The sequence below is a fragment of the Trichomycterus rosablanca genome, chromosome 8 (genome assembly GCF_030014385.1).
Source record: "Trichomycterus rosablanca isolate fTriRos1 chromosome 8, fTriRos1.hap1, whole genome shotgun sequence".
Taxonomy (NCBI): Eukaryota; Metazoa; Chordata; class Actinopteri; order Siluriformes; family Trichomycteridae; genus Trichomycterus; species Trichomycterus rosablanca.
This window is the reverse complement of record NC_085995.1, coordinates 29920695-29931997: the sequence shown is the minus strand read 5'-3', so window position 1 is coordinate 29931997 and position 11303 is coordinate 29920695. Positions and strand designations below refer to the sequence as shown.

At 35.5% G+C, this 11303-nt stretch overlaps 1 protein-coding gene across 3 annotated transcripts; it reads left to right on the top strand.

The window, feature by feature from the left end:
• The first annotated feature begins 232 nt into the window (after positions 1 to 232).
• map1lc3cl (microtubule-associated protein 1 light chain 3 gamma, like) lies at positions 233 to 5860 on the top strand. 3 transcript variants are annotated; one of them, XM_063000005.1, is made up of 5 exons: positions 233 to 252; positions 1931 to 2103; positions 3968 to 4023; positions 4136 to 4242; positions 5003 to 5860. In XM_063000005.1, the coding sequence occupies exons 2-5, from the start codon at positions 2046 to 2048 to the stop codon at positions 5160 to 5162; spliced, it is 381 nt and encodes a 126-aa protein (XP_062856075.1). In that variant the 5' UTR covers positions 233 to 252; positions 1931 to 2045; the 3' UTR covers positions 5163 to 5860. The 3 variants fall into 3 exon arrangements, with proteins under 3 accessions (XP_062856075.1, XP_062856073.1, XP_062856074.1); XM_063000003.1 differs by lacking the exon at positions 233 to 252 and adding an exon at positions 1175 to 1230; XM_063000004.1 differs by lacking the exon at positions 233 to 252 and adding an exon at positions 1192 to 1230 and having other exon boundaries at positions 1928 to 2103.
• The last annotated feature ends 5443 nt before the right edge of the window (positions 5861 to 11303 follow it).

Genomic DNA, 11303 nt, shown 5'->3' with positions numbered 1-11303 from the left:
TTATAATCATGATTATTGTTGTTGTTATTTGTAGTTGCGTTAGTAGTAGTATTTACATTTACATTTTCAGCATTTAGTAGATGCTTTTATCCAAATCGACATACAGTATACAGTCTAAGCAATTTAGGGTTAAGGGCCTTGCTCAAGGGCCCAACAGTGGAAACTTGGCAGTGGTGGGGCTTGAACCGGCAACCTTCTGATTACTGGTCTAGTACCTTTACCACTAGGCTACAGCTGCCCTACAGTATGTATGTATGTATGTATGTAGTAGTATGTTTTTAAAATTGTGTGCAGCCCAGGTTTTAAGTAGCTAGTAGTAGTATTCCTGTGGTTGCCTATGACATGAGTTAAACAAACATAACAAATAATGTGTAATGTAAAATCTATTTTTGTTGTTGCCTAATTAGTAGCAGTAGTAGTAATAGTAGAAAAGAAAATAGAAAAAATGGTAGAGAAAAATTACCACTGTTGCCAATGAAAAGTTCAAAAGTGTCTATTACTGGCTGTAGTGGGTGTGGTGGTAGTAATAGTAGTTGTGGTGGTGATATTTGTGATAGTACTGGTGGTGGTGGTGGTAGTAGTGGGTGTGGTAGTATTAATAGTAGTTGGTGACGGTGGTAGTACCACCAGTAGAAGTTGTACCATATTAGTAATTTAATTAGGTCTATTTTTATCACACTCTAATGAGGATATTGCTAACAAGTAAAAGATACATAAATTACATTAAATATTAAACAAATGTACACTGGTCACTAAATGTTATACATCAACTAAGGTCTCTTGTATGATGTAAATGTATTTGCTTTTTGATTTAAACTATGTTGTTAAAAATGCAGAGCTGTAAATATGGTGATTACTATGTCCTTTGGCACTGGTGTTCGAAGAAATGTTTGCGCTTCACTGTTGGGTGTGAAAGCCATATCAGCCAGTGCTGGCCGGCTTAAAGCGGATACGACTAGTTACATACAGCCTACTGAGACTGTATGTTCAAGAGTCTTTGGTACCAAAACAACAACAACCAACTATTTCTATGACCAAGTTGCTATTAAAGGTTTTAAAGACAGTGTGTAGGTTTTTGCTCCCCCGTCACTTTGTCACACAATGGAACAAGTGGTTTCCATGGAAACATGAGAGCACCAAATAAATGCAAAACAACTGTGATATTCATTATTTAATTTGTTTAGAGATGGCCATTCTCTGGTCTAGTATAAGTTTGCCCCTATGAACAAGGTAAGCTCTTTAAGGACATGGTTTGACATGGAAAACTAGTGTGGAGGAAATCCTGACTTTACAAATGCTCTTTTGACTCAATCGATACAAATTCCCACAAAGACACTCCAAAATCTAGTAAATAGGCTTTCCGGAATGTTTTATTAGCATTTATAGTCACACCATGTTGGAACGCAAAGATACTTATATATACTTAATATATTTATATTTTCAATAAGAAACATATATTTTATTATCTTAAAGAAAATTGATCCAAATGACAGGATATAACATGGTCAATCTACAATAGACCGTGTTTTGTCAAATTTTGTGTATTTTGACACAGCAATTTTGTAAAAAATTAATGTTAAAAGATTGCTTCTTGATTCACACTGATTGGTGTTAATTCTTTAATACATGATGATGAAAACAAAATACTCTTTTAATACTGATTTAAAAATTGATTGTGCTTCTTCATTGCCTGCTGGAAATGCAAACTGTTCTTGTGTGTATGTGTGTGTGTGTGTGTGTTTAGTGAGGTGTGTGTTAACATTTGACTTATGGATGTTTGCATATCCACAGTGTATTGAAAGCAACAGGTTAATAAAAGCAAGTTCAGCATCCATCAGAGTCACATTAACTTCAGCCTAAACTATTTTGCAAGTAAGTGTCTCTTCTTGATTTTGGCACCTCCTTGTTACTTTATCCTGTATAAAAGCAGGACTGCTTCCAGAGCTCTGTGGGGTTGGAGCTCACCACTGCCTAGGATAAGCAGCGCCTGTACCACCTCCACCGAATCACCCCATTCCTTCATCTTATAACCTTACCCAGCAGACATGGCTCCTTTTGAGAAATCTATGGAATTGATGCCATTTAAGCAAAGAAAGTGCTTAGGTAAGCTTTAATTCTTCTTGTGAATTGTATTATTAAATACTTTTCAACATTATCTCTATACAGTGCCTCTGTAATGTATGCGCAATTTATACAAACTATCAAGGACAAAGACTTTTAACAACCTCACTTGCAAGTCCAGGGTCGGTTGATTGATGTCTGTGAATAATTGGTAACACAAAGCTACAACTTATAAATCTAACACTGAATGTGGCTGAGACAGACATGATTGTCAACAACAGTGCTATACTATAAGAAAAGTCGCTCGCATCACTGCATTACTAACACATAACCAGTAATTCTTGCTTCTAAAATAGTAAGTACTTTATGATTAGTTCATAAATGTGATCTTTCAAAATCTATTTCACACAAATTATTTCTGTCTGCTTTAACAATTGCCATAATACTTCCATTGTATGTGTGTGTATTTCAAGAATGCTGCTCTTTAGTTCTTTTCTCACTGCAAGAAAAATATTTGAAATACCGGTTCTTCATTATTGCTCACACATTGAAGTTATACTTTGTCTCAAAGAAAGTTAGATGATAAATCCAGCATTAGCAAGATACTGGGCAAAATGATGTCAGAGGAGAAGCTGCAGAGCTAAAATCACTGTTTATCAAGAGGAACATAAAGGCTTATTAGTCATTTGGTGAAATATTCTTGATGACCCCAAGCATTTTGGCATATTCTTATGTGGACTGATAACTAGAAAGTTGAACTTTTTAAAAGATATGGGCCCAGTTCACAACAAGAACATAATATCAACATTTAAGCATGGTGTCAATGTAATTATGTGGGAATGCTTTATTGCTTTAGGGTCAGGTAGAAGAATGTTTAGTCATCAGTTACTCAAGTTATGTAACAAGACAAGAATGCAAAGCACAAAGCTCTTCACTTTGGTTGATTATGAGCTATTGCGCAAAGAGGAGTGAGCCACAGTTCCTCCACAGCAATGTGAAAAATGGGTCTACAGTTGTCAGAAGTGTTTAGTTGCAGTTGTTGCTGCTAAAGGTAGCACAACCAGTTAAGTTTACAAAAGCAAAGTTTACAAAGTAAATGACCTCTATTTTGGCTAGATCAGCATAACAGATTTGGCACAGTTTATGCCTTTCCTGATGCAACCCTCCTTATTTTTGTCCAGGCTTAGGACCAGCACAGAAAACACACTGACAAGTGCACTTTCCAATGGCTAGGCTGTTGGCCACTAACAGACATAACCAACAATGTCTGTGTGGATACCCTACTGGCCAGGATCACTGCTGAGATTCCAACCCCAGATCTCAGCGTTAGTGGGTTAGCGTTATGTCCTTGAAAATGTTATGCATTGAGCCCTTTACATCAATATAACCTCTTACAATGGTATTCCTTTAGTGTTTGTTATATCTATTTTGTTTAGCTGGGTTACTATCAATAGTAACCAAATACATTAAAATATACAAAGAAAGGTTGTCTAGTATTGAAGTGCAGTCTGCACCCCCATGAGTCACAGGCCACAAAAGCAATCACTTACCTTTGATTAGACTGCATAGCATTTGAGTCCAATGCCAAGATCTGTGGCTCAGAAGCCTGTAAAAGCAAGGACAAAAGTCTATTTGCTATCAATTATCTGTAACACAAATTACTCAATAGAAGTTCTTTAATATGATTTACTAATTCTTAATACATTAATGGTTGTTAATCGTGTCCAGGGTTTTTAACTACAGTTCAGGATACTTACATTTAAGCAGTACTTTATGTACATTTTCTCTGCTTCCAGAACATGCTAATGAACTAAATTAACAGTGTTAGAAAGTGGAAACAAAGATATTGCTTGGAAACAACCAACAAAATAAAGGCAATAAATTTTTAACTGGTATTTGATTGTAGCAACAAGAAAAGATGAAGTCTGCACAATTCGAAGCAAGTTCCCCAACAAACTACCGGTAAGATGTATTCTGGTCCTGGTATTTAGTTTAATTTGAACTGTACAACAAGCATTATTGTTTATTATTTAATTGAATTATGAATAATGTAAATAAATTCTGTGTTGTAAAGGTTATTGTCGAACGATATATCCGGGAGAAGCAACTTCCACTGTTGGACAAAACGAAATTCCTGGTCCCTCATGAGCTCATGATTGGTCAGTTTCTGTGTCTGCTTAGGTAAGTTAAAGAAAAGAAATGCTGATATTTGCAAGTTCAGTTTAATTTCAGTTCATTTATGTAGTTCATTTTTTTCTTACAATAAAACATTCTAAGCTAGGTACAATAGAATGAAACAAGAAGGAGTCATGGGATAATAGTAAGATGAAAACAGTCAACACAGTCAAAATTAATGAGGAAAGTCTATTGGTGCAGGGTAGATCTCTTTCTGTTTCTTGTCTTAAATATCTGTTTTCAAGACTTTGAAATCTTCAGATTTATATTTAGGACACAGATAAACTTTGGCCTGTTGGCTAATTTTTAAGTTGTCAGGGTCATGGTAGATTCCGAGTCTCTGGAACAATGTAAAAGACAGTAATACACACGATCGCAGGACAGCACACAAACTCAATAATTCATACTCCTGCCCCTAGGGAAAATCAGTGTAACCAGCCCACTTACTGTTTCTTTGAGTAATGAAAGAAAACTCACAGACATCTATGAGACAAACCAAACTGTTGTTTGATCTCAGCCATTGATTATAATAAGTTTTAAATAAACAGGTTTTCCATTCTTTATTAGTACAAGGAACTTGTCAGAATTATTATCTATGGTGATCTCAGATACATGTAAATGCAAGGTTAGATTAAACAGATTATTCCTCTTAATTCTAGTCATTAAAAAGAAAGGCTTACACAATACGTACTGACATACATTCTCATATTAAAAAAGAAATGTGACTAACTCTTCCATAATTCATTCCAATGTATTCATGTTTCAGGAGTAAGATTGCACTGGAGGCATCACAGACTCTGTACCTGCTAATTTCGGGAAAAAACATGTGCTCCATGACAGCAAGCATGTCGGAGGTATACTCTCAACACAGGGACCAAGACGGCTTTCTTTACATGACCTACGCCTCGCAGGATATGTTTGGCTAAGAAAAGTCCTTTTTACCTCATTATTAACTAGTGATATCTGCACAAACGTCATCATTATGGATGGACTAACTAAACTCACCGATGTTCAGTTTTTACAACTGCATATGGAGATCATCACCATACCTAAGACTTTTGCCCACCTGCACGATGCACATTTGGCCTAGAAAACTCTTCTAACCTCAACTTTTATTTTATTATTATTTTTTATTATTATGTGAGGATATGGAGAGATAAAGAAAACATATGATATGTCCCTCATCAGAAGTTTAGTTGAAGCTTATCTCGGAGACACAGACATGCATTCCTGATGTTTTTGAGTCAGGAACACAATGTGCTGAGATTCTGCATGCTTTAGATAGCAAAGACACAGGAAAAAGGATGAAGTCTCCTTTGTTTTGTTATCTGTATTCATTTGACTCCTGGAAGTCCAGCCCTGATGGAACTGAAGCATCCTGAGCCATTTTAAGTACAAATACTAAGTCAAGAATGTCGACAGGGAACACCAGAGTTTTGTACGTTATCAGTTATTGTGAATGCTAAAAATAAATCAGTTTTCCTCTCTTAAACAAACGTTTTATCTTTTAAAAGTTATTTTTAATGTAAAGCCTTTCAAAAGAATACACATACACTGTCGTTGATGTGAAAGATGCAAAAAGTACAAACCCAAATCAGAAAAAGTTGAGACAGTATGGGAAAAAAGCACAATAAAATAAAATAAAATAAAATAATAAAAAATGCAGTCTTTCTCACATTTATTTTGACTTGTATTTCATTGCAGATGGTATAAACCCAATATATTTCATGTTTTGTTTAGTTAAATGTATTTCATTTAGGCCTGCAACACATTCCAAGAAGTTGGGATGGTAAAGCATTTACCACCTTGTAATGTTGCCATTCCTTCTCACAATACTATATAGTGATAAAAGATTATTAAAAGATATTTTTTTGTCATTGAGGATACCTAGCGATGAAGTGTTTCAGGTATTATGCTTTTTCAATTCTTCCTGAAAACATGCCTTAATGTGTGCAAAAGTACTGGGTTGTCATTGTCACATTTTTCATTTGAAAACTCTCCACACATTGTCTATAAGGGACAGGTAAGGACTGCAAGCGGGCCAGTGCAATATCCATACACTCTTTTATGTGGCCCTGCCTTTGTGATGTGTGCAGCATGTGGTTTTGCATTGTCTTGTTAAAAATAGATGGAAGTCCCTGGAAAAGATGTCGTCCTAAAGGCAGCATATGTTATCCCAGAGAACTTGACGCCACTGTTGGACATGGTTAACATAAGACTTCTTTTTTTGCACAGTAAAATTTTAAGTGGCATTTGCGAATGTAACTCCTTACTGTAGTGATTTACAAAGGTTTGTCAAAGTAATCCCATAACCATGTGGTTATATCAGCTCTTGATGAATGATGGTTCTTGATGCAGGGCCATTTGAGTGATGTTAAGCAGGTTTGCACCCTTGCTCCAGATTCCTCCAGATTACTTGAATTGATTAATGATATTATGCACTGTAAAGGGAGAAATGTGCAAAATCCTTTCAATCTTTCATGAGGAAAAAATGGTTTAAAATGAGATTTCACAAAGTGCTGTAGTACATTGATAAGAAAAAGTAAGAATAAACAATCATTTGGAAAAAAAAAAAAAACCTGCAGGATGATCTGAAAGCAGCGGAAAGCACAGTGCAAAGTAAGCAATGTACTGCACAATCTTCATCTTTACACAGTGACTGAAATTCTACTTCTGCAGAGGGACCCTGATGATCTTTACTACTTGGTGAGTTAAAATTGAACCATTTTGCTGAAAAAAAGAGAAATATTTTGACTGCAGATGTATACACACTTTAATACACATTTTATGTTCATATAACAACCTATTTCTTATGTTTAGTACAACCTATTGTACTTAAGAATTTATTTATTTAATGAAGTTAAATGATCTGCCGGTGTAATAACATAATTGCCCATGATAAGATTACTCTAAATTAGAAGTGACACAGTGGTGCAGCAGGTAGTGTTGGGTTTGGTTTCCAGACAAGATCCTTGCCTAAGTTAGTGTCACTGTGGACTTGGGTATGTTTCCAGTAGATATTTAAATTTTTTCTTACCTCTGCCAGTAGGTGGACTGACCATTTTAAACTGTCCCTTAATGTGAGCGTTTATAAATGCATGAGAGTATAATGCACTGGTAGCTTAGTGGTAAATGTGCTGGACTAGTAATCAGAAGATTGTCAGTTTGAGCCACACTGTTGCCATGTTGCCAGTGTGAAGCTCCTGAGCAAGGACCATTTCATCAAATCATGTTCACTCATACTTGTAAGTTGCTTTGGATAAAAAGCGTCTGCTAAATGCCATAAATGTTAATGCCCTGTGATGAAGTAGCACATTGTGCCTAGTGTTTTATATTTAATTCTGACCAGGATAAAAAAGTTTACCACAGATGAAGGAATAAATGACAGATTATACAAAATTAAAAGAAGTGCAGTGGCAAAGCAAGCAGTGTTGGTATCCCACTGATCCATTATACTAAAATCTTTGATTATGGTTTATGTCTGTGTAGAATCTAGCTGGAATTTATTCCATCCAAAGTTTACTACAGATGGAAAGGCTCATATCTCTGCCAGTCTCTACTGTTGCACCCTCCTGATAAATCTATCACTCATTTACACCCACATGCCTTTAATAATCACAGTGTTTTATATACGTGCTGGGGTCAATGTGTCAGTCCGCTGAAGAGCCTTTGTACTCCAGTGTGATGTTACTCAGTAAACTTCAGAGAAGGAGGAGAAAGGGGGAAGAGGCCTCTTTTTTACATTCCCTTGCTCAATTAACACATTACTGGGAACTTTACCACCATGCTGTACCCAGCATAAAGTGTTCTAAATCAAGAATGAATTGTTTCTAAATTCTAAGTTTAGAATCCTGAACTTTAGAATTCTATTATCAAATTCAGTTTTCTAAAATTAAAGCAGTGGTACCGAATTAGTATCCACAGTTGATTTATTTGGTCATTGTTTAAAATTTAAAATACCTTTTTCTTTTTAAAACCCAGTCTTCTAGAAACAGAATTAAAATATCTAAAATCAAAAATGAGGCATTATTAACCAAGTATAAATTGGTCTAATACCAAAACTACCAAAATGCAGAGCTAAAGAGTGCTGAGTGTTCTATTGTCAGAGTGCAAAGTACCGTTGTTAAAATGCAGTGTTATATAGGCTCACAACCAGGCCTTATAAAAGAGGAATGCAGTGTTCAGAACACAGGGTTCTAAAACTAGCATGCAAAGTTAAATGATAAAAAAAATATGTTCTATTAGGCAAAAGATGTTTTGATAACAGTCAATTCTGAAGTAACTACTACTAAGCCTTAGAGGTATATCTCAGTAATTTTGACCTAAACACCTAAACTATCTTTAAGACACGTGCAATTACCATAAACAACAATTTAACCAGCTCCCTGTAATTACAACAACAACAAAAAAGGAAAACCCACTGACAAAACACCTTAAAAGCAGACATGGAATTCTGTACAGGTATTTTTAAATACTGGCTATATAAAGTAACTTTTACACTCTAACAATAAATGTGTTGAGTCCTGCAACACTACTGGAACACTACACAGGAGTGCTTATGTTTTTACAGCTTCAAAGACCTAAATGTTTGTGGTGCAATTCACCCTTGTATTGTATAAACCCTCATAACCATTTTTTCTTTTTTCCTTTCATTTTTTTATCAACTGCTTTATCCTGCTCAGGGTCTCAATGGGAACAGTTCACCCAAAAAACACTGTGTGCAAGGCAGGAATACCAGGGACTGGGCACCAAGTCATTAAGTCAGACATGACCAATCATGTCTGTGTAGATGTCTGACTGGCCGATAGCGGATCTCAGTGGTGGTGGGCTAGTGTAATAGATTGCTGCGCCTGAGCGCCTGCTATTTTTATTGAATAAAAAGACATAATAAATGAAATCATTCCTTCAAATTGTGTTTAATATAAACACATGTTAACTAAAAAAATCTTACTCTTAAACTTACCTACTGTAGATAGAGAATGTATTCAAATCATTTTTAAGGAATAATAATAATAAAAATAAAAATCTCATCTCCTATTGTCAAAGGTATTCAGACCTTTTGTTGTTACCATAGATTGTGATCAGGGGCTTCCTATTTGGTTTAATTATCCTGAGATCCTGTCCAGTCCACCTGTTGCAATTTTAATAGATTGGAGGAAAGGCACAAAACTGCCTCTGGATCTCTGTGATCAAATTGTGGCAAGGCCCAGATCAGGGCAAGAATGACGAATCAATAATGATGAATCAACCTGCCTTCATTTACTATTCAATGCACAGATAGAACTTAGGGTGTTAAACTATTGTTTGTTTTCTTTATTCTACTGAGTACTATTTAAAAAACAACAATCACCAACACATCTAGTACTAACCTTTAAACACACAAGTTTAGAAGTACATGTCTGTAACATTTGTATTATTTTAATTAGCATGTTAATGTCAACTTTACTACATTCTATTCACATGACATTTTATGTGACTTTCAGTTGTTTAATGACAAAACCTATAGTCATCTGTTCCACCAATGTTGCCATGTGATAGAATATAAAACAGCGACCTTTAAACAGAAAGAGATAGCATATTACATTACAGGAACAGTGTTTTTTTTTTTTTAACAACACAGGAAAAGCTACAGTATTACAGCATGGGAAAAGCTACAGTATTACAGTGCTGTTGTCAGTGGTATTAAACACTGCACTGGAGGCAAAGGTTCTCACACTGGTGTGGTAGCAATAAAACATGCCTCAACATGTGAATTACAGAGAGAAAGAGAAACACAGCTCACTTTCTTGACACAAAAGACTTGGATGTCTGTAATACAACTACAAACCCAAATGTTGACAGTCCAGACAGTCTGAAAAATGCTAATAAAAAACAGTGTTTCTTACATTTATTTTATTGCAGACTGTTTGAACCCAAGATATTTAATGTTTTTTGTCTGGTCAACTTCATTTCACTTGTTAATATACATCCATTCCTGCATTTCAGGCCTGCAATTTACTCCTCAAAGGCTCTTTCTCTCCCCAAAACCTTTAATGGATGCTGCTTTTGTTCCAAATCATGATTACAATTACCTGTTGACATCAACTGTAAGGAATCACATAATATTTTTTTTAACCTCACATATAATCCTAAATTGCCCCTATACCAACTTGTTTTGGAATGTGTTGCAGTCCTGAAATGCAGAAATGGGTGTACATTAACAAATGAAGCAAAGCTGACCAGAAAAATTTGAAATACCTTGGGTTTATACTGTCTGCAGTGAAATAAGTCAAAGTATACAGAATTTTTTATTTGCATTCTCCATACTGCCCCAACTTTTTCAAATTTTGGCTTGCAGAAGCAAGAAAAATAATCAGCTATCAGTACAATGTGGGAAAAAAAGAGTCATAGCTAAAGCCACCATATTTGGTGCTCTACAGGCATGTACTTACTTGGTGTGATTGAAGCAGCAGACGTGGCACTAAAATGGATCAGTGTTTGGTGAATGGTAAGAGGCACTGAAAACACTGGACGGTCTTTGCTCTTAATCTCTGATAGGTTGTCTGTTTGTTCTATCATTTTGTATACGATATCTGTGGTTTTAAATAAATAATGGATCACCCTAGTTCACTTAAACCTTAATGGTACATAAGACATTTAAATGTGTACCTGCTGGGTACATTAATGTATCCAAAGAAGCTGGGATGTGTGGAAAAATAATGTTAGTGCACTGTACATGTGTATGTATATATGACAAAGGCATTCCATCTGCCCCAGATCATGTGTTTCCTTTTTACTTTATGTAACTTTGTACAGCCTTAAAATGGTTATAATGACAGTTATAAATATAAGGATATTTAACTACTAAATAAAAGGCTGAGAGATTAAATCCTTTCACTGTTGGGCCCCTGAACAAGGTCCTTACCATGGTTCAAATGATGGGGGGGTCTGACATTGATGTTAGATTGTGTCAACTGCATGTTGATGAATGCCAATTCAGAAACTCAGAAATCAATAATATGCATTTAACAAGCTAGACATCTACTTACATTAACATACAGTTCTTTCTGCAACCTTAATATGCGACC

Excerpts from the sequence above, each read along its gene's own strand:
- map1lc3cl (XM_063000005.1), top strand. The coding sequence starts at position 2,046 with ATGGCTCCTTTTGAGAAATCTATGGAATTGATGCCATTTAAGCAAAGA. Across the intron at positions 4,024-4,135 it reads AGTTCCCCAACAAACTACCG|GTTATTGTCGAACGATATAT; the intron begins GTAAGATGTATT and ends TGTGTTGTAAAG. Across the intron at positions 4,243-5,002 it reads CAGTTTCTGTGTCTGCTTAG|GAGTAAGATTGCACTGGAGG; the intron begins GTAAGTTAAAGA and ends TTCATGTTTCAG.